Source organism: Dendropsophus ebraccatus, chromosome 4 (genome assembly GCF_027789765.1).
Source record: "Dendropsophus ebraccatus isolate aDenEbr1 chromosome 4, aDenEbr1.pat, whole genome shotgun sequence".
Taxonomy (NCBI): domain Eukaryota; kingdom Metazoa; phylum Chordata; class Amphibia; order Anura; family Hylidae; genus Dendropsophus; species Dendropsophus ebraccatus.
In genome coordinates this window covers 57,798,415-57,822,147 of record NC_091457.1, presented here as the reverse complement: position 1 = coordinate 57,822,147, position 23,733 = coordinate 57,798,415, and the positions used below count along the sequence as shown (strand labels likewise).

General features: G+C 41.8%; 1 protein-coding gene across 1 annotated transcript in view; it reads left to right on the top strand.

The window, feature by feature from the left end:
- Nucleotides 1–23,733, top strand: part of BCAR1 (BCAR1 scaffold protein, Cas family member) — a 102,017-nt gene that overhangs the window by 64,550 nt on the left and 13,734 nt on the right. The window contains exons 3-4 of the mRNA XM_069965917.1: nucleotides 20,352–20,510; nucleotides 21,803–21,925. Of these exons, the coding sequence (XP_069822018.1) occupies nucleotides 20,352–20,510; nucleotides 21,803–21,925 (282 nt within the window). The remainder of the gene's footprint in view (nucleotides 1–20,351; nucleotides 20,511–21,802; nucleotides 21,926–23,733) is intronic.

Sequence of the window (23,733 nt, the reverse complement as noted above, 5' to 3'; positions counted from 1 at the left end):
CATTACCTCTGTGCATACATTTACATTCAGCAAAGTGATCTGCAACCTGTGGTACTCCAGATGTCACAGCTTTCAGCACACAGTCTCCAAGGCATACTGGGAATCGTAGCTCTCGGACTGGAGTTTTGTAGTTTAGGTTATCGAATTTGAAAAACAATGATCAAAAGTAGCAATAACACCTAACATCATAAAACATTGGGAGTGATCACTCCCATTACTTCAGATTATTTTCTCAGTAATGAATTACTAGGAAGCTGGATTGCATGAAATTGTGAAGAATGAGATGGAATTTAGTGTAATTAATAAAGGCAGATACAGCTATATTCCTCCTTATCATGTGTGGCTCCAGTTGTTGTTATTTGCTATGCCTGATAGGTATGTAGAGGGTGGGGAACGTCTTCTTGTTGTAATCTCTGTTACCATGTATTTAGTGGCCTCTGGTATTGCTAATATGTCTGGCTCCACACCACACATTTGTTCGTAGATAATGAAGAATTAACATATAATCCAATGTTATTTGATCTGATAGATTATGATGTAACCCGAGTGTCCATTAGACAGCTTCATACAACCTAGGTGACGGCATAATGGCTCAGGATAACTAGGAAGACATCACAAAGACATCTCCTGTGTTATACCAATACTCCAGAGAGCATTTCCTTGGCAATATTCAAGGTGGCTATACACCCTAGGGTCCTTTTATACAGTCAGACCCATTACCGATACAAGTACCGATCTACCAGATGAGCCTTTTACACTCTACTGATTGGGCAGCACTTCCCTTGCATCCCCTGTTTACACTGGACCATGTGCTGCTACCTCTGGTGACTTTTAGAACTGCATGATCCCAGCAATCTGCTGACAAACTAGTGATTACTTATTCATCAGCTGATCTCTGGGTCTTTTACACCCTAGGCCCTATTCCACCAACAGATCTGACGACAGATTATCTGCCAAAGATTTGAAGCCAAACCCAGGAACAGACTATATTCAGAGAACAGGTCATAAAGGAAAGACTGGATTTCTCCTCTTTTCAAATCCACTCCTGGATTTGGCTTCAAATCTTTGGCAGATAATCTGTCGTCAGATTTGTTGGTGGAATAGGGCCTTAAGCAATAATCAGAGAGAGGAACGGCCCACGAGGCTTACAATCTATAAGGTACTGGGAGAGAAACAGGAGGTAAAGTGCAGCCAGTCAAGTGTGATACAGAAATATTATAGGTTATAGCTTAGTTTAAAGAGATGGATTTTCAGGTTACTTTTGAAGGTCTTGATGGTAGATGAGGGACAGATGTTTTGGGGTAGTGAGTTCCAGAGTATGGGGGAGGCTTGGGCAAAGTCTTGGAGGCGGTTCTGTGTGAGGTACAAACAAGGGGAGAGCACAAAAGGAGGTCATTGGAGGATCGAAGGTTGCGTGAGGAACGGTAGCAGGATATCAGGGCAGAGATGTACGGGGCGGATAGGTTATAAATGGCCTTGTACTGTATGTCATGGTCAACAATTTAAAATGAATATGTTGGGCAATGGGAAGCCAGTGATGGGATTGGCAGAGGGGAGAGACAGAGGTAAAGCGAGGGGAGAGGTGGATTAGTCAGGCAGCAGAGTTAAGGATAGACTGGATGGGAGCCAGGGTGATAGCTGGTAGATATATCAGTTTATATAAACTCCGATTTGAGCAAATAATAACTTAAAATCGTGTGTAGGCTCTCTAGGAGTGAATCCTATAGATCCAATATATGTGGAGGCGAATCAATTGCGGAGAGATATTTATCTTAAACTATATCACAATTTTATAAAATTAAAAGTACATGAGTTTTATAGGAATAAATATAGACTTATAGATAGATCAACAAACAAATCATTCATTACATAAAATAAAATAAATAATAAAATTTACTAAAAATAAAGCGTCAGCGCAGGGCCCTTGCGCCGGCTGTTCTATCAATAAATATTGCAGTTTGTATATAGATACAATGCCTTTATGGCGTTTAAATTCTCTGGCCTCTTGTCCCCTGCTGATTTAAAGCCAGATAATAATAGATGCAATATCATAATATTGTTGCAATGTTTCAATAGGGCTTAGTTTGTATGCCCCTTATCCAATTGTGGGTTACGCTGTGTCCACATATGTGTCTCAGTTCAGTCGTACATTATATTGTGTCCCACGTATATGTCTCAGTTCCATGGATCTCACTTTGTATACATAAGGAAAAAGGGCCGATCTGTTATGTGTGAAGTACGAGTAAATGCGATGTGGTGAGTGTTTGTAGTTATCGTAGCTGATACTGTATACAAACTGTATCGGTGGATAGACCACCTCTCACCCAATATCTAGTAATCAGTAGCCGTATGAAGGATGAGTTGGTCGGGCTTTGGAGCTTGTCTCTCCGGTCTCCGCTGTTCTACCTTATCGGCATATGCAGGATACACAGGAGGCTGTCACTGTTTCCGCATGGTGTAGAGCGCGCGCTCGTTTGAATCTCTGGCAATGGTTCCAGCAGTTGCAGGGTCGAGGCTGAGAGAAAAGGTGAATATGTGCCAAATATATTTATCGATTCCGTTATCTTTTCAGACGCGTTTCAGGAGTATGCTCACTCCTTTGCTCAGTGAAGAATAGATAACTTTTTTTAAAAAGTGCCGATCCTGTGTGTATCCTGCATATGCCGATAAGGTAGAACAGCGGAGACCGGAGAGACAAGCTCCAAAGCCCGACCAACTCATCCTTCATATGGCTACTGATTACTGGATATTGGGTGAGAGGTGGTCTATCCACCGATACAGTTTGTATACAGTATCAGCTACGATAACTACAAACACTCACTGCATCGCATTTACTCGTACTTCCTTATGTATACAAAGTGAGATCCATGGAACTGAGACATATACGTGGGACACAATATAATGTACGACTGAACTGAGATTCATATGTTGACACAGCGTAACCCACAATTTTATAAGGGGCATACAAACTAAGCCCTATTGAAACATTGCAAAATATTATGATATTGCATCTATTATTATCTGGCTTTAAATCAGCAGGGGACAAGAGGCCAGAGAATTTAAACGCCATAAAGGCATTGTATCTATATACAAACTGCGATATTTATTGATAGAACAGCAGGCGCAAGGGCCCTGCGCTGACGCTTTATTTTTAGTAAATTTTATTATTTATTTTATTTTATGTAATGAATTATTTGTTTGTTGATCTATCTATAAGTCTATATTTATTCCTATAAAACTCATGTACTTTTAATTTTATAAAATTGTAATATAGTTTAAGATAAATATCTCTCCACAATTGATTCGCCTCCACATATATTGGATCTATAGGATTTACTGTGTATTTTTGTCCCTGTCATTCCTCTCTCTGGTCTATGGAGCCTCTCTTTTTCAATGTGCCAGACTGCTGGACAGGGAAGCACCCAGCCATGCACTACTCCTAGGTATATTCAAGGATTATTAGACCCCAACTAATCAAAACTTTTAACATGTACAAAGTTTTTTGAAATGACAGGAAAAAACATATAACTGAAAATCTGAAAATGTAATCCGATTTTTTTTTTATTAATTGAGTAACTCATTAGACCTTATTTATGACCATTAAAGAGAACATTATAGTTCTTTCCGACGACTTCTTCTGTCATATATCATATGATGTCACAGTCCATCACAGTTTTTCAGTATATACACCTCATTTCAGAGGTTGCAGTTGACTTCTGGCTTGGGACCTCCTTATTTTACAGGCAGGTTTCTCCATGTATAGCTGCATCAGCTTAGCCTAAATCTCAAACTATGTAAAGGCCTATACTATAATGATACATCAGTTTTTTGTCTCTTGAATTATGGTCAAAGCTCAAAATCTCCTTACTGTTCTCATGATATTTAAGGCTGATGAATGTTTGACATCTAAAAAGTGAAAACAGGTGACAAGTGCTGATTCCTCATGACTCAACAATGAGAGGGCAGAGAAGCTGCATTTTCTGAGTATTAATCAGCATTGCCATGTTATTGTCATAACCGCTGATGTTATTGCATTAAAACAATAGCCCTTGCTGGAGCCAAACGGCTTCAGTCACAACTTTCCTTCCTGTAATTAGATGTCCGTCACCAATTTAACATTTTGTTCTCAGTAAGAACAACCTTGAAGATTAGCCTCTTGAGCTTCTCTTGTTTTACCAGTGAAAAGTATTTGTACATTACTTAAAGGGGGTTTCCAGTAGTTAATTAAAAAAATCATTGCAGGCTGGCATAAAATGAAATAATAAAAAACATGCCACCACCCTGGTGTCCCCCATTGAAAGTACTGCCATAATGTCCCATACATTGTGCGTGTATGCTGCATCCAGTCACTGACCTTAGCAGTCTCTTCCTGTATCTGCTGCCTTAAACAGTTAACACTGCTAAATAGGTGCTGGGGAGACAAGTTCAAACATCCGCTTATTTGCTATGTAATCCAAGCAGGCCTGGGAAAAGCGTCTTTATGCAGTCACACATTGTATGATAATGAATCACTAAGTGTCCTCTAGGAGATCTGAAGTGTCTTGTGCTGTCGGCGGTAACCAAACCTCTCCATGCTGCACCTTAGTGACATGGAAAAGATGCTGGATGAAGCAAAGTCCAGATATATCTAGCCTGTTGCCACGGGGTGTCTCCATGATGGGGAGAGCACCACACCACCCTGATAGATAGCGCCTTAAGTCCCACTCGGTTGCGAGTATTGGAACATAAATAGGGAAACAACAGGGTGGCCCCTTTTTGTCAACATCTAACTTAAGGTTGCGAGTATTGCGATCATGACAAGGCAGGCATCCATCCACAGACAGCCGTTTCAGGGTATTTGCCCCTCGTCAGTATGGAGCAGGATTCTGGCTGGTTGGGGCAATGACAAATCAACCAACAAAACACAGCAATCACTGAACTCAAAGAGATCAGTGAAAAAATTCCAATGAAGTACTCAATCAAGAGTCTCCACTGATGTCTCCAAAAATTTAAATATGCAAAACAAGAGTCCGTGGAGCCTCGGTTGCGAGTCTCAAATACCCCTAAACGGCTGTCTGTGGATGGATGCCTGCCTTGGCAAGCCCTTGTCATGATCGCAATACTCGCACCTTGAGTTAGATGTTGACAAAAAGGGGCCACCCTGTTGTTTCCCTATTTATGTTCCAATACTCGCAACCGAGTGGGACTTAAGGGGCTATCTATCAGGATGGTGTGGTGCTCTCCCCATCATGGAGGCACCCCGTGGCAACAGGCTAGAGATATCTGGCTATCCCGTGTTTTGAGACTCGCAACCGAGGCTCCACGGACTCTTATTTTGCATATTTAATTTTTTGGGAGCATCAGTGGAGACTCTTGATTGAGTACGTCATTGGATTTTTTTCACTGATCTCTCTGAGTTCAGTGATTACTGTGTTTTGTTGGATGAAGCAAAGTCCATCAAATGTGGAGGGAAGGGCTATAGGAGGGGTAGCCAAGTCAAGTCTTCTGACAGAGTGACTTCAAAATATATTCTATGTCTGGTATTGTAGCTGCAATAAAAGACACAGGCCCTTAAACCAGTGTGGTACTCCAACAGTAAGCCTTTACTTTAGATGCTAGTCTGTGTTGGTGAATGTAATCTGTCTCTTCTTTATAGGGTGAAGGTACTATTTAGTGGTCCACTGAGTATGCACTTAGAGGAGAATGTAAGAAGGTGTCCAAGCATCTCAATATCAAATCTTCAGATAGTTTTATGTCGGAGTTCTTTTCAGTGTGTGCAGGATTCTGTTTGTGGTATGCGGCAGACAGTGCGCCCGAACGGTAAAAATGTGTCTTTGTCATTATGGGTTTTCATGACAGAGAGACAACTGCGGCAGCTGAGACTTGGTTAATGTTCAAAGTTGTAATTTGGTATGGTTTGGATGATAAAGAAGCAGAAAACAAGTAGTTTGCTGAAGGCCAGAAGTGGTTTAGCAGCACGTGTGATGGATAACAGGTGGCCGGGAGGATACTTCAGAGTGAGTCATTGGCTGTCAACATTAGGTAATCAATAGTAATTGTTAGAAGTCCTGGTAATAACTTGAGTGATAATAGAAAAGTAATTGTGCCAGACCCATTTGGCCATACAAGAGATGGCAGGCGAAGACCACCTGGTCCATCTAGATGGCCCTTGTATTATTTTCCTCCTAAGATATAGGTATCGGTTTATCCTTTACCAACCATTTCTGCTGGAAGCTTGTTTCAAGCATCCACTACTCTTTCAGTATAATTTCCACAATAACCTCTCACTGTGTCCTCTTGTTCTTCTGTTCAGTTTCTTAAAAACACTTCCCTCCTAAACCATATTTACCCTTACACTATGTTTACACAATGTATATTTTCATATAACTACGGCCGTTGTTGCTGATTTCAACAACAGCCGTGATTAATACGAAAATATACATGCCGTTGCCACCTATGGAATCCCGGCCGGAGTGTATACACATGGTATACACTCCTGTCGGGATCCCTAGTCACGTCGCAAACAACTGACATGTCAGTTTTCTGCGGCTGCTATTCATTGAATAGTGGCTGCAGAAAACCCTGTCGGTACACACTGTGGAGCAAGCGGCTCTGGCCACTAGCTCCATAGTGAACAGTGGAGAGTTCTGATGCAGGCACGCACGGATGCGCTCGCATCAGAACTCTGCGGCCCTAAAGATCATCCGGCTGGTACTGCAGTACCGGCCGGGATGATCTTTTCTGAGCGGCCAGTCTCATACTGTGTATGAACATGGTCTTAAACATATTTAAAGGTTTTGCACCTCCTTCCCTCCCTCAAATTTAGTTCTTTAAGTCTATCCTGACTGTTTTCTTTGCCTGAGACAAGTGTTAGCGCTGTGAGAAAGTGAGTCTACTGGATTTATTTTTTGGTAGTTGATGGGCGCAGCTCGTGACATTCTTGGAATTTCATTCATGGTCAGTGCCACATGTTCTCAATGGGCTTGTGCACATGTGACATCAATGCCACTTCATAAAAAAAAAGCTCAGTCCATGTCACATGTCAAGAAAGAAACTGCCCTAGATTTCAGGGGGAAATAACCTTGTACATGGAGCCCATAGGAAAAAGATGGGTTCTAAACTCCCATCAATATTCAATAACTAATCTCACAATTCAATTCAATGTGGTTGTCTGATAGAAAAAATATATAAAAAAAAATGGCAGCCTGGCTTAAAAAGTTGTTGACCTCATTGATCCCCTGCAGTTGCTATTCTGAGGTTCCGACCAATCACTGGCTGAGGCAGGTAAGTGCTATGGACAGTCATTGGCTCAGCAGGCATTTCCTGTATGTTCAGATGGTACCAGGAAGTGGAGCTCCACAGGGAGCTGGTGCTCAGAAGAACGACAGCAGCAGGGGATTGGTAAGTAATGCTCATTGTTTATTTTATAGACAACCCATTTAAAGCCTTTACTATGACAATTGAGAAGTCATTTTCACTCCAGTTGGACATTCACTCCAACTCTAGTTGGACAACTTTATTATGTATATAATATTGCTTTATAGTTATATCTGTGATATAACAACTGATTTCTCTATTAGCCCATTACATTGGCATGTTATTTTAGGAATTTATGCTTGCCATATTACAATACCACTACCTTTTACATTTTTTCATTTGGGTATCAATGTGCCTCCATAGGATGGAGAACCAATGTTAACCACTTAGAGAAGAAAGTGTAATTTACCCCTTAATATGCACCTGTGAGACTGTATTTTGAGTCTAGTTTTGGAACCAGTTAATAATGCTGGATAGAGACTGGTGTCCTCTTATAAAAAAAAATTTATAAACTATAATTAACAATTGGGGGGGGGGGGGGGGCAGAGAGCCGCAGGAGGGAGCCCATAGGACATAGCTATGTTATGGAGTTTTTCAGCATGTTGAAAGACAAGGATAAGCCGACATCGTGTATGTCGGCTGATTGTTGCCCTTTAACAGTAGCTATTAGTCCAAGCGATTATTGCCCGTAACGGCTGATAATCGCTTGGTGTAATAGGGCCTTTAAACCTGAATTGGTTGATAACAATGAACAGTACATTGTATAGGGGTTGTTAAATCCCTTTTACTGGGTCAATTATTGGCAACAAACGTTTCAAGTGTGACAGTGATCAGCTGAACAGGAAAACACCCACTCCTCACATTTTTTGCACAGCACTAAAAGTTAGCAGTATTTTTCAAAGACTGGACGAATGATGCAGGGGTCGTTTGTGCGGCCTGGTTGTATGATTTATCGAGGAAAGCTACTGCAAACGAGCACCAATTTCACCAAACATTGCTTGTTTGCGCCCGTCGACAGCCGAAGGTCGGCACGTGTAAGAACTTTACATTGAGAATTACAGCACCTTTAATGTGGCCATTTCTCCCATCTCCTTCTCCCATCTCACCCCCAGTATTCATGAGGAGACATGGTTAGAGAAGCGGGCGGACAGCCATATCTGAATCTGATATGCTGATAGTTTCCTGTAGATGGAGATAAGATACTTTATTATTTCTATTTATCATCATTATAAAATGTTGTCATCATTGTTTTTCTGTATTTGGTTTTAATGAATTTGCATTTTGTTGAGTAAATATCATTAATTCGATCTAGTTTAGTTACAGCACACTCTTGCCTCCGCGTTCCATAATAAAGATTTGCAAGGCTCGAGTTTATTACTTGCAGAATGCAGAATCAGACCTTCTGGTTGCTGTCTTCTTTGGTTAACCCTGTAAATACTGTCCATTATTCCTCATGCCCTCTGATGTATCTGCTGCTGTACCCTCTACATGCCAGGCATCAGCTCCTCCACGGCCTCTGCTGCAGACTAATGTAAGGATTCGTTCCATCTCTCATCTGGCTTCTACTAATGAGCCGGCTAGTCTGCTCCATGACAGTCAGGAGGGAGGACACTCACATTTCTACATCTTCCCTGCTTATCATTCCCCAGTGTCCCTGGCCTACCTCCCCCTTCGCTCACACACATGCTCATCTTGTTTACCCCGGTGAATGGGATTGGTGATATAAATAGAAGATGATGTAATGCTTTTCTCCCAAGAGAACCACTCAGTCAATGGAAGGTGCTGTGCGGATTTTAATGGTGTCTGCACAAGCATACATGTAATATTGGAGACAAGCATATCAATGAAATATAAGACTCCTTCTGCTTTTTCCCTTATAGAATTAACTGAAATATATTGATTTTTGGTATGTGGATAACAGTGTAAATAGTAAGAATCAGCTTATTTTCAATTTATATTATATATATATATTATTATCTGTATGCCTCTTTATTGTACATTGTGCAGGATTACTACCTACTACTATAGTATTTAATATACCACTGTACTCATTAAAGTGTGAGCTCTGGGGGCTGTGTGACCTTTGAGTGGACAGATGTAAAGTCCTGGTCACAGATGTGAGTGTCACAGTTATTTCCTAGCTCTTTGTTTGTAGAAGCGTCCTTTTTCTTTGTCACTCACATTTCAATGCCTGCTGTAGCCTCCCATTGCCCCATTGTTTGTCTGCCCCAAAGTAAATAGATCGGACTGCAAATGTGATGCAGGATCAATGACTGTCCAATGTAGGGACAATGACGCCTTGTGTCTGCTAAATGGTATACACTACATATAGTGTTTTACCATACAAAATGCTACGGTAAGCACTTGTTGTTTTGTTACTATAAATGCTACCATTACCTCTCCAGTTACTTGCCTCCATTTGAATCAACTGTATTTATGGACATTTATTAATATTGTCACTTTTTTCTTATTTGTAGAAATAAAATAAAAATAGGATTTGTTAGGTATAGTTGTTTTAGGTAAATAATGTGTAGAATTATTTTTATATTATCAGTTCATGATGATGGGGCAGCTATATTGCCTTAGCTACTGTGAGCACCTTTCATCGACCACAGGAAAAAAGAGTGTTTATTGACTTCTATGAGAAAGTTTTCGAGGCATGAGGGGGAGGAGGGGAGCTGTGACCATCAACTTTTGTGGTTGGTATTTTATCTATATTCTGTTTACACCTTTCACTGTAACCTTCAAAAATATATAGGCTCATAAAAAAATTGATTTGTACAATCATCTTCTGATGATACATTCTTCCTAAATTGTACAAATAAAATAATTTTCTATAAATGATAAAAAAAAAAAAAAAATAAGAAATTATAAGAAATTAAAATGAATAAATTATTTAAAAAATTCAAGCTAGGGCCATTTTATTACTAGTGAATTATTACTCCACAGATGAGTTTATCCAACAAGTGGCACTGGCTGCAGTCAGACACCAGAGAGGATACAACAGGACACACTGGGGGAGCATTGAGAGGAAAGCATTATAAAAAAATGTCCCTATGCCGGATAGTCCCTTTAACCATTGTGGCCCAGCCCTGAGCCGAGATGTCTCTTTAAAAGAGGGACATATGGAGACCATCGCAGGGCAGCAGGGTAGCACCAACCAGTTGAAAATGTCCCGCTGGATCCAGGACAGTTGGTATGCTTTCATGCTGCCTGGACCATGAGTCATCAGGACGGTCCCTGGTGGCTTCCTCCTACCTCACTGACCATGACTGATAGATGTCTTCTTACACCTAAACAGAGGGATATATATATTTGACAAGTTCCCTTTAATTTGGTTTACCTGTCTGTTTTTATTATTTTTTTACAATAACAATAATAAAAAATGCACTCACCCCTCTACTAGCCACCACTGAGAATGTAACACTGAGCATGTCACACTGCAGCCATTCACTGGCCTCTGCAATCATCATCCATGCAGGAAGAGACTACTGAGGCCAAGGATTGGATAGGCAGCAGTGCTGAAGTGGCAGAAAGCAGATGGGTAAGTACAGTGATTTTTTTTTTTTTTTGTCTCATTGCCTCCCTTCAAAACAATGAAAAGCCCCTTTAAAGCTGTGAAATTAGCCACATCATACAGTTACAGTCCTGCACATGCAGCTCAACAGGAACTTTTGTAAGTCTTACATCTTACAAAGAAATTATTAAGTATAGAAACCCAATATCTCACCAGACATATCCAGCCCGCATTTGGGACTGGGATACAGGATCTTGCATCAGGAATTTTCCAGTCAGCTTCTCTCTGGAGTTACGCTGGGTCTTTGCCCTGAGACTGTATTTTTGGAACGTTGATTGCCAGCACAGCATTAAACGTTAAAGCCTCAGCTTGTACAGGCAGATCTTAAACCACAAGCTTGTTCTAAAACACACAACTTAACCCCTCTTCACGGTTAATAAAGTCTTGTTTCTTTGTTCTTCATTGAAAATGTTATCTGGAATGCAGCTATGCATAAGGCAGGCCTCCCTTACTAAGGGGAATAAAGACGTTAATAGGTGGATTAACCAGCCATGGTAAATAGGAAAATGTTAGGACTTTGGCAGGTGGTGCACCTTCAACATACTCCTGTGTGGAAAATCCCATAGTTTACTATTCACACACAGACAATTTTATAATTCCCACAGAGTTCAGTGCATAAGTTTCGTCATCCCTTCCCCCTTGACCTTTGGAATTGTACTAATAACAAGAACTTGAGAGAAGGAAACGTCTCATTGCCAAGACACTTCTCCTCTCCTTCCGTATAAAGTGTTTTCTGTGCATTAGGATTGGACTACCTGATCCATGTGGTTGTTGTAGATAAGACAATGAATTTAATGTAAAGGTCCTCATACACCTTATACTTTTGTTGGCTGTACTCACTGCTCGAGGCATATTTAGCTGCCGTTATAAGGTGTATGGAGCTCACTTGAACAACCACTGACAGATGATTTCGATCGTCATAGGGGTTGGGCGTAATGAAAAACCCCTTTGTTCTTAGAGAGATAAGCTCTGGCTGCAGCTTACCCCTCTCCATAGAGAATACAGTGAAGCCCCTATTACACGGGACGATTTAGAGGAGCAAAGGAGCGCTGTCAGTGCTCGCTTGCTCCTTGTCCCCCGCTTGCTGCTGGCGCTATTACAAGCATTGGCAACGAGTGGGTAAGAGCCTGGGGGTCCAGGGGGAGCTGCGGAAGGGCTGCCCGGGTAATGCCTAGATCGTCCATACAGATCATAGAAGGTAGCGGCGGTCTGCTGTCATCGCTCATGTTCCGCCACACGACGGCAGCAGATCGCAGCGATCTTAGTCGTTTGTCTTTTAACATGTTGAAAGACAAGGACAGACTGAGATCAGCTGAGATCGTTCATGTCGGCTGATCGTTGTTTTCTATTACATGAGACGATTATCTGCCGTATCAGCCGAATACAGCAAATAATTGGTCTGGGTGTGTTGAATGTTCCTGTGTGTGGGAAGGGTGAGGAAGACATGAACAGATGACGTCTGCAGAGAGAAGGTTCGGTGTATTTGGTGAGATATTTCTGAATGTGTGTTCTTTCATTAGCTGTTGTATGTGTATGATCAACTTTACATGGGGGGACATTTAAGAACACCAGTGTACTGGTACAATGGTCTTAAATTAGGCCCTGTCCCCAACTGCCCTACCGGATTCAATAAGAGGCGAATCCAGCAAGACCTGGGGGGGAGGAGGCCACGTCTCCTCCCCACCTTGACATCCCCCAGTCCCCCATGCACATCAGGAGAGCGGGAGATATGGCCAGGGGCTTTCATAAATGTCCCCCATAGTGTATATATTGTATAAAAAAATTGCTGTAAATATAGCTTTTAGAACAGAGTGTTGGTCGGTAATCTAGACAATGAGCTGTCGACAATGGGAGGAAAAAAACAGCATATTAGGAGAAGGAGGCTAGTTTGGTAAATTAATGAATAAAAATATTTACCTTGAGGAGCCCTACAAGTATAACTGTAATAGTTGAGATGTGAATATTTCTTTAGGGTGCCTTTACACATGACAGATCTGTTGCGGATCCCTGCCCTCTAAAGTCTATGGGTAGACATACTCGCAGTGGGATGGACATCCCGCTGCCAGTATGTCGGGAGACCGACCCGTTAACCCCTGGCTGGCCGGAGCTTATACATTACCTGCTTTGCGATCTGTCTTTCTTCAGGGGTTCCCGGGTGCACGTCCCTGCCCCGACGCAGCACAGTGATTGGCTGAGCGGGACGTGCATCTGGGAACCCTCGAAGCAAGCCGGATCCTGGAGTAGGTAAAGTATATGCTCTGGTCGGCCAGGGGTTAACTGGGCAGTCTCCCAACATACTGGCAGCGGTATGTAACATAGTAACATAGTAAACAAGGTTGAAAGAAGACAAGAGTCCATCAGGTTCAACCTAGGAGAATCCTACTGTGTCGATCCAGGAAGGCGAAAAACCCCTATGGGGCAGAAGACAACCGCCCCACCACATGGAGAAACTCCCCCCCCCCCCCTCCCCCCCCCCCCCGACTGCAATGGCAACCAGAACAATCCCCGGATCAACGTATCACCAGAAATCTAATGCCCATAACTTGTTATATTATATTGTTCAAGAAAAGTATCAAGTCCTCCCTTGAACTTATATAATGAATCGGCCATGACAACCTCATGTGGCAGAGAGTTCCACAGTCTTACCGCTCGTACAGTAAAGAACCTGCGTCGATGCTGATGATGAAATCTTCTTTCCTCTAGACGTAGAGGATGCCCCCTTGTCATTGTTACAGACCTAGGAGTAAAAAGACCACTACAAAGATCTCTGTACTGTCCATTCATATATTTGTACATTGTGATCAGATCGCCCCTAAGACGTCTTTTTTCTAAATAACCCTAAGCTTGTCCATCCCTCTGCGAGTATGTCTGCCCATAGACTTTACAGGGCAAGGATCCGCAGGGGATTCGCAGCGAGAAATCCGCTGCAGATCCGTCATGTGTGAAGGCACTGTAAATCAGATACAAACATTAAAATATCAGTTTCCTGCTATACAGATTTGCAACTTTGTACTGTCAGATACTATGAGTGACTGTGACACAGGGCATTCGGGGACAACAGGAGGGGCTTGCCTGGCAGGAACGGTAATGTGTGCCTAGCTTTAAAACATAAGATTAAATTTGGTAGCTATAATGTATCAACATGTTTGCCTTGTCAGGAAATGTAATTACATGGTATGACAGAGTCAGAGCCAAGCTCCGTGATGCCGTTTTATTGATGTCTCTAATCTCTGGAACTTCCTGCTTTATTAGCGTCATCGCCAAGTGCAACATAACAACTTCCTGCCCTGTAAATAATGTCATTTTCCTCCATGTATTATATGTGCCTATAGGTTCATAGAAGCAAACATGACTCTTATATCATCTTCTAGACCTAATAATTAATATCATACTGACTATAAGCAGATAGAGCTAATGGGGGAGTTTTATGGTATAAAGTGAAACTGGCTCAGTTGCCCCTAGCAACCAATCAGATGCCACCTTTCATTCCTCCCAGACTCTTTGGAAAATGAAAGGTGGAATCTGATTGGTTGCTAGGGGCAACTGAGCCAGTTTCACTTTACACCATGTTTGATAAATCTCTCCCAATGTCTTTACGCCATAGACTTTACATCAGACTTTCAGTATTATCATAGACCTAGTTTGTCAGCTACACTAACACACTCGTACTTTTAAGGTGTTGCATCTCTAGTAACATAACACGGCTTCATCACTTGCTCCTTGGCAGAAGTACAATTTCCATAAAGAATTCTGGGGTGTATATGTATAAAACAGCTGGCACTTTGTTCATATCCAGAATGAAATGTGACACAATGCTGGGTGGAGAGGGTGTGGACACGATAGGACTCTCCAGGGAAATGTCTTTCATAGTATGCTGTCAACATTGAATGATCTACTAATATACATTTTATTTCTAAAATTTACAATAAAATTGCCACCTGTTTTTTGATCATTTTAAATTAAATTAAAGGACAAATAAAGTTGCCTGTCTTTTTTATCAATTATCTTTTTATTTATTTTATATGAGAAATCCAGATCAGGCCTTTTCCCACCCTGTTAGACTCTAAAAGGACACAAAAAAGTAATTGGGGTTTGTCAGGCTGCATTCTTTTTTAATAGGACAGCAGTCTGTGTGCCTTAATTTGTCAGTGCCGAACAGACTCTGCAAGTGTGGACATGGCCTTACACCTCCATCTCACAGTATAAGACCATAAAGAAGTTCTGGAGAGTGAGGGCCCTATTACACGGAGCAATTATCTGCCGAATTAATGAATTACATAATTAATAAAATTGATCAGCCGAGAAGCAATTCATTGTTCTCTTTCAACATTTTTAACAACCATTGCGCATTGCTACATGCACCTTGCTACATGAACAGTGGCCGTTATTAACCTGCACACACAGATGCATTCTGTTCATCTATGGTGTGTATGGACATCAGTACTTAATTTATTTCCAGACACACCCGGAATGGACAGTTTGGAATTAAATGTTCCTGCAAAGGTCAGAGCTCTGATGGCTGAAGGAACATACAAACACTGGCGGTGTTCGGCCAGTGTAACAATAGGCTAAGCAACGGCTGTCGTTATAAAGTGAGTTAACATAGCCTTAAGATGTATACTTACCTGTCCACGCTTCCTGGTGTCCGGCTGCCTTTTCCATGCTCACCACAGCTGTCGCTGATGCTTATGAAACTGTCTGTGAAGTGACAGGCCTCCCAGCCAATCACTGGCTGTGTGATGGTCTGAGTGGCCTGTCATTTAAGAGGCGGATTTAGAAGCTGCTGCGGTAAATGTGAAGGAGGCAGCAGGACAAAGGGGAGAGTGGACAGGTAAGTATTACTTTATTATTCACTTTATAAAGCAAGGATATTGTCAACAATGTCTGTGCAGCCCTTGACACACGAGCCATATAATTGAGCCATGTAATAGGCTCTGTAAGCAAGTGACGATTTACCAGACCGGTGCTTGCCTACTCAGCGCATCGAGGTGTCTAATACACTGGATAATCATTCAGAAGTATCCTACGAGAGAATGTTTGAGCTATGCTGTACACTGCAATGTATCTGATACTAGTGACATCTTCTATTAACATAATGTATATGTAACATGTTTCATGTTTGGACAAGATACAGCATGAATTTTATTGCAGAATGACTTCAAATTAAATGTCAATGAAGGGGTTGCTCAAGTGTTCAGTGTTTGATTATTACTACCTGTAAGAATCATCTTGGTAGTCCTGTGAAATAATCCAACCAAAGTCATGTAAGCAGGCCTCCAAGGCTATGTATGGGGGAATAAATATATACAGTATAGTGCACACATACACTACCTGTCTATGGTCCAGGTGTTCTTGTACTCTCTGCTCGCTTCCTGGAGCTGCTGATGTAGCTTCACAGCGGGACTCTGAACTGACAGGGCACACAGCCAGTCCCGCTGGCCATACACATTGAATGAAAGTCAGCTTACTAGCTATTCAGTGATGGTGGTCCCTGAGACAGATGTCGGGGAAGAGAAGGGTCATACATGTGGAATTTTAACATGCCTGATCTTTTTGTTCTTCTGGAGATAAGCCACCACCAGAGGAATCTGGCAGTGGCTTTTTTTCCTTATTCAGATCACATACACACACAGCTAAGCAAAGCATGCATGTATATCTTACAATCAGAAGACTGGCAGCTATCTGAAAAGTATGGACAGCTTTACTCATGATTTTATCATTGAGGGAAGCACTAGGCTAGTGCTGATCTCTCCTACAGAGCTGCTGCAAAATAAATGAAGCATTAGACCTTTGTGAAGGACATTTTCTAAGACAGCCCCTTTCCTTATGCCCTATTAACCAGATACATAAAGCAGCTATTATTATAGTGGAGCGTCTCATTATCCTTCCCATTTACTTTCAGTGGTGGATTTCCAATTTCCAACCACTTACCTGCAAATCCATTGGTACACCACAGATTGCTATTTATGGAGGCCTGTCAATGATAGCAGCCTGTGTCTATTATCACAATTCCTGCACCCTGCAGATTATCATTTTACCAGCTAAAGGACCATATTCCAATAATAATAATAATGATAATATTAATACTAGGACTACATAAGGGAACTGCTATTTCAGCACCCCTGATTCATTCTAGTAATCCTACCTATTACTATGTTATATATTTTTTTCCTTGACAATATATCAACATATAGTGATTTCATCTAAAGCTCCAGAATATGTCCTACACATCTTGATGAGTCTGTGTGTATAGCTCTGCGTAGTCTACACGCCATGGATGTGCTTCCATATGATCTGGCCTGTGTAACCTTCGCTATGAATGACTGCCTTGCATATAGCAGCTCCTATGGCTTTCAGTGTAATTAGATGTGTTTGCTATGGTAACCTGAGGACGGCTGATGGGAATCACAGGCCATTTAGCAATGCACTTTTCTTTGTTCCAGTAATCTAATAAAGACAAGTTGTATAATAGAAATGTCCACCTGACAAAGCGATTCACAGGGTTCCTAAGTCCTCTGCTAATACTGAGGACAAGAGAGTGGCAGTGTACATCACAACATCGTACAAACCCTAGTTATCCGTAAAACTGCCCTTCAAGTGGATCCCCCTCCCCCATGATCCTTTTTATGCTCCCCCTATTAATATTTTATGATGCCCTTGGAATAACAGGGTGGAAATGCTTTGTTTGAAATTGCTAGAGAGCTAGCGGCTGCCTTGCTGCCTTTTTAAGGTAATCTGACCACTAGGCCTTTCTCCTGTAATAAGTCCATGGCTGGAATAAAAGGCATTTCTCACTTTGAACCAAGAACATATAATTCTGCATGGTGCAGACTGAGCAGACCCCTTCCCTTGTAAAGGAAATCATGAAAGTTAGATGTATAAATCATTTCCCAGTAGTTTATTGAACCTTGTATTCTGCTGTACATGTCAGACATCTTGCCTCAAACCAGTGGATCTTACAATCTATACCAGTAGCCTGTGACAGGAATCTTAGAGTGGGTTTTAAATTGCCATCTTTGTGGTCCTATCTGTGGTCTTTTCTATAGATAACAGGTCCTGAGCAGCAAGTAAGTAGGCCGCCTTCTCAACAATTTTTTTCCTCCTGTAATAATATCAATATATACACATAAAAGATGCACATTAAGCTGCGTTCACACTACGTATATTTCAGTCAGTATATGTATATTTCAGTCAGTATATTTCAGTCAGTATTGCAACCAAAACCAGGAGTGGATTAAAAACACAGAAAGGCTCTGTTCACACAATGTTGAAATTGAGTGGATGGCCGCCATTTAATGGCAAATATTAGCTGTTATTTTAGAACAACGGCTGTTATATTGAAATAATGGCAGTTATTTACTGTTATATGGCGGCCATCCACTCAATTTCAACATTGTGTGAACAGAGCCTTTCTGTGTTTTTAATCCACTCCTGGTTTTGGTTGCAATATGAGTACCACAATACTGACTGAAATATACGTAGTGTGAACCCAGCCAAAAGTATTTTTTACATGTATGTTTATATATAAATACTGCCCAAAAATTAAATGTGGTATTCCCCAATCCACGGAAACACAATCCTGAAAATGAGGACAAAATTGTCCCCAGAATAAATAGGATGAACCAGTAATGCTCAGAGGTGCCACAGAGAATGTCAGAACTCGGTTTATTCTGGAGACAATTTCACCCACAGTATCAGGATTGGTTGGACTCCTGCCAATCAGCCTGTTGTCCCCTATATCCCATGGACAGGGAATAACTTCTTCAGATGGACATATCCCTTTAAGTAACACTGCCATAAATTATACCACATAATACTGCTATTCAGTGCACCAATAAAACTGTCATTCTTTGTGTAAGAATTCCATGCGATGCCTAAATAGTGACCCAGAGAATGGTAAGGTGTCTGGTATTCTAGGGCATTAACGGGGTTAATAGTAAAGTCCCTGGAAAGCAGGAATGATTCACATGCTGTACTCTCAGGTTGCTGCTGGGATTTCAGTCTGTGAGGGCCCAGCCCTAAGCAACTTTCTAGTTTACTAGTCCCTAAAAGCAAAACTGATGCTTACTGACACAGTCACATTACTGACACAGATACTTACTGACTGGCACACTTAGAGACACACACACACACACACACACACACACACACAGACACATTACTGACTGACACACATACACATTACTGACTGACACAAACACACACACACAATACTGACTGACACACACATTTCTAATGACACACACACATTGCTGACACACATGCTCACACACACAGCACTTACAGCTTGGTCTTTTCCATCTTCCCCTCTGCTGGGCTGATCTCCACACTGTAGCATTGAGGACCTGTGTGTCATGTGCTCAGGTCCTTCACCTCTCTCTCTCTCTCTCTCTCTCTCTCTCTCTCTCTCTCTCTCTCTCTCTGCAGACACTGACAGGTTCTGCTCTTTCTCTGATGTTTAGCTGGCAGAACAGAACAGTGTTGTTTATCTGTTACATACATGAGCATTGTTGTTTTATTGTATCTATTGTGTAACTTGGTCAGACAGGTCTTGGTCAGACAGGTTTTAGTATATGCTTTGAGGGGCTTTGATTTAGGGTGTCCATATACATATAAGCAAAGTTGGCTAAACCCTCCTCATGACCATTTGACTATCTTAGGTGTAGAGCTCTCTATTGAGCCAACAGTTATTGAAGTATATGGCCTCCTTTACTAAAAATTGCATTAAACACTATCTTTTTCAGGTATTACCATGTAGTTGTATTTAATCTACCTTCAGTGCAGCAAAGCATATAAATTGTTATTCCAGTATGTCCTGCATCTTTTGTTTTAGGCTTAGAATAATCTGATTTACCCCTATACATTATAGCAGAACATTTTCCAATACATCCAGAAGCCATTTCCCATGCAATATGAAAAGTGACGGGTCCACTTTAAGGAATAAACATTAATGTGACTGAGCTATATGTGCTGCAGAAAACTTTGCAAAATCCTAGTAGAGAATGAAATGCAAGACTGATTTATATACCTCTGCATAGAGCAGCCATTTAACATTTTAACAAATGACTAGATGTAGCTGGGATTTGCATTCTGTCTTGTAATATGTCTCCATCCAGTGGTAGCTGTGTGATATTACACATACAAGTCAGTAAATTCCTTATTAAGAATAAGCTTGGCTGCCAGATATAACTTCACATTCTCAGATTGTCATAGGAATTCTGCTTAAAGATTGTGCATGTAATTTCCTCTGAAAGAATCTATTAGGTGAAAACCCTCTGGCTGCACTATATCTGGGTGGGGAAGTGCGTGATTAGATAGCCTGTTAAAATATATCATGTAGCTAAAGCTGTATGGATGCTTTTATCATACCCGAATTCTTGTCTGAGTGAATAGTGTGAATAGTTCATCTACGTATTATCAGTAAAAGAAATAGTGAGACTTATCAGTTTATATAATTTTTTTTTTTTTTTTTGCACAGGTTGTTCTCCCTACCCGAAAAGGTCAAGTCTATGTGTATGATTCACCCAAGCCAGAACAACAGGATGAGTACGACATTCCTCGCCATCTCCTTCCTGCTGGACCACAGGAGATCTATGATGTTCCCACCAGGTGTTTAGTGAACAGCTACAGCCCAGAGGTTTGTAACATTATGCTGAACCGTGAAGTTTTTAATGCTGTGATGGGATCAGATAGCTTGTGAATGTTCAGTAGACATATAGAATTACATCTGCATTACATGCTATTTAGTCATAGTTGTAGTTTCATTGATAAGCCACAACTACAGGTTTTCTGCCTTTGACCAACCATGGAGCCATTCCCATGGGTAATTTAGGGCTCTATTCCACAGGAACGATAATCGGGCGAATTGGCCCCATTCGGCCAGATTCAGCCCCATTCGGCCAGATTCGGCCGATTATTGCTCGGTGGAATAGAGAGAACGATCAGCCGATCGTGTCATTGGTTGATCGTTCATTTAGGGCCAGACCTAAAAACATCATTCCCCCACCGCGCATCACTATGGAATAGCCGTGCGTGGCGGGCAACCGACGATCTGAGAAGCGCAGCATGCATTACCTGCAGGGCTTCTCCTCCGCTCTGTCTTCCTCCCCGGGTCCCACGCGCTCTAGCTTCAGAATGGCCTGTCAGCTGACAGAGCACTCAGCCGATCACAGGCTGGGACCGCCGCGGCCTGTGATTGGCTGAGTGACCTGACAGGTAATGTATGCTGCAAGGGCTGCAAGGACATGGGTAACGATGTCCCTGCAGCCCTCGCTCAATGATCATCGGGCCGTGGAATAGACGCAGTAAACGAGCGGCGATCTAGCTGATCGGCGCTCGTTTACATCGTTGATCGGGCCCTGCTCGGCCCGTGGAATAGGGCCCTTAGAAAAAGCAAGATTTACTCTCGGTCCCTTGGTCCGAGTTGAAGTTGAATTGCACACTGTCACTTAAAAAAAAAAACAACTTTTGACATGTGTTGTAGACATGTAAATAGTTTTGATCAGTTCGGGTCATCGTTATAGCAGAGAGAAGTTTTTGACTAAGCTCTTCACTTCCTGGATAGCTGCCTTTTTCATCTCACTGCAGGAGACGGCACCTTTGTATGTCTATGGAGCCCATCTCTTGCAGCAATATTGAGATCGCAACGATTTAAGGAGAGAGGCGCTTAGTTAAAGGGGTTTCGTGTTGCGGCTCATGGAAGGGCATGTGGCTTACACAGTACTCTGCCTCCTCCATACCAGTACTTTGCGCTTGGGAAACAATCACAGACGCATTGGAGGAGGCAGGGTGATAGAGTATTGTCACATGCCCCTTCATCAGCCGCCATCTATGGAACGGAGCTCTGCCCCACCATCAGTGAGAGTACAGGGACACGTTAATATCAAATTTTTACTGTATTAAGTTAACGTTAATTTTGGTCTTGCACAGGTGTACGACATTCCACCAATGGCAGTGAAAGGTCCTGTCAGCAGAGAGCAAACCCAAGAGATATATGACATCCCTCCCTCCGTGGAAAAAAACCTACCGGACCATTTGCAGTCTCATTTAATGGTAACAAATCTCCCCCTCACAGGGACTCAGGATTTTGACTTTGTTGTTTAATAAGCATTATTATTTCTAATAGAATTCTTTAGGTTAATTCATTTACCTCATTCACTTGATAACCTCTCCAGTATTCTCAGTACTATGTGCTGTCCAGTTTGTAGACTGATGCTTAGTTTTATGGAAAACATCTAGAATAATTTAATGTGTTACTGATGGGGACCCTTGCATCCCCTAAGCTTGGGAGTCCATGGGGCATACACAGGACTGGGAGCCAGGAAGAATAGGAGGAAAGCAGCCAGTGCAGGTATTGAGGCATTTTTGGGTAGCTTTATGTAGCCTATTAGGCCACGTTCTTTGGGGGAAAACATGAGATTCTAGGATAACCCCTTTACAGTGTTACTACTAATTCACAAAAGAAACGTTTTGATAGCTCAGCATGTGTTCAGATGCCCACTAATCTGTAAAAGAACTTTTGTGAAATGATAGTAATGCTATAAATATCTGGGAATGTGGCTGCTGCCCTACACTGGATAATGCCCAGTGTGATACCCACTTCCCCCCATATGCTATTCTGTCATTAAGTGTACAAACAAATTTACTATGGAATGCCATGCTATAATCATAATATAGATTAGAGCCCCCCAAAAATGCACCTTACATATTTCTATACAGCTGTCTAAATACCAATGCTATACTGAGCCCTCACCACCATACACCCTGCCACAGAGAGCCTGCCATAGAGTAACCCTGCCATAGAGAGCCATCCTAAAGTACTCATTTATACCAACATACATTTACCCCATCCCAGCTCCAGGTATGAGGGTATACTATAATGCCTATCTAATAAATATACCAAGGCTAGACAGAATGAAAAACATTGCTCACTGCAGTTTGCTTCTTTATTGATCACGTTTCATCCGCACAGTGAATATAATAACAACCACAGAGTATGGCAAGATGCGTCCTAGCCATCCTGATGCCATTTCGGGAGCCAATACTCCATTACTAGAGATGAGCGAACCTCGAGCATGCTTGAGTCGATCCGAACCCGATCTTTCTGCATTTGATTAGCGGTGGCTGCTGAAGTTAGATAAAGCCCTAAGGCTATGTGGAAAACATGGATATAGTCATTGGCTGAATCCATGTTTTCCAGACAACCTTAGAGCTTTATCCAACTTCAGCAGCCCCAGCTAATCAAATACGAAACGTTCGGGTTCGGATCGACTCGAACCCGAACCCGGTTTGCTCATCTCTATCCATTACTCATTCCAACTTTGTAACTATTTTTGCAAATGGTATAGTAGGGGCTAGTAAAACCCTGAACACAGGTCACACCATGTATAAAGGTGCTTTGGTTTATAGTGAATATTATAATGATGCCAGCCCATCTGTTGTGCCCTCTTCAGCAGGACAGTGCAAGCCACGAGACTGTACAGGTCGCTCATCTGAAACCTTTGTGTAACCAGAGAGACATGATTTAGTTGGCCCTGCTTCTCTCTTCCTTCAGATCTGCCATAATGCCAGTCAGGCTGCTTATTTAGAGGAATTCTCCCATCATAAATCTTATCGAGATTTTGCCTCCAACCCATTATAATTATAATGCTTTATTGCTGTGTGTTCAGGCTTCGGGCCTAGGAAGATGAAGCTCTGCTGGTAAGGAGCTTGTGTGAGTTGATTTACGTATAACTGGCAGTGCTTTATATTCATAGGATGATGTTGCGTAGGTTAATCACTTCAGTGCGTCAGTCTACAAGTGGTGTCATCTGCTTACTGATTTCATTAAGTAAATGTACTGTAATTATTCATTGCTACCA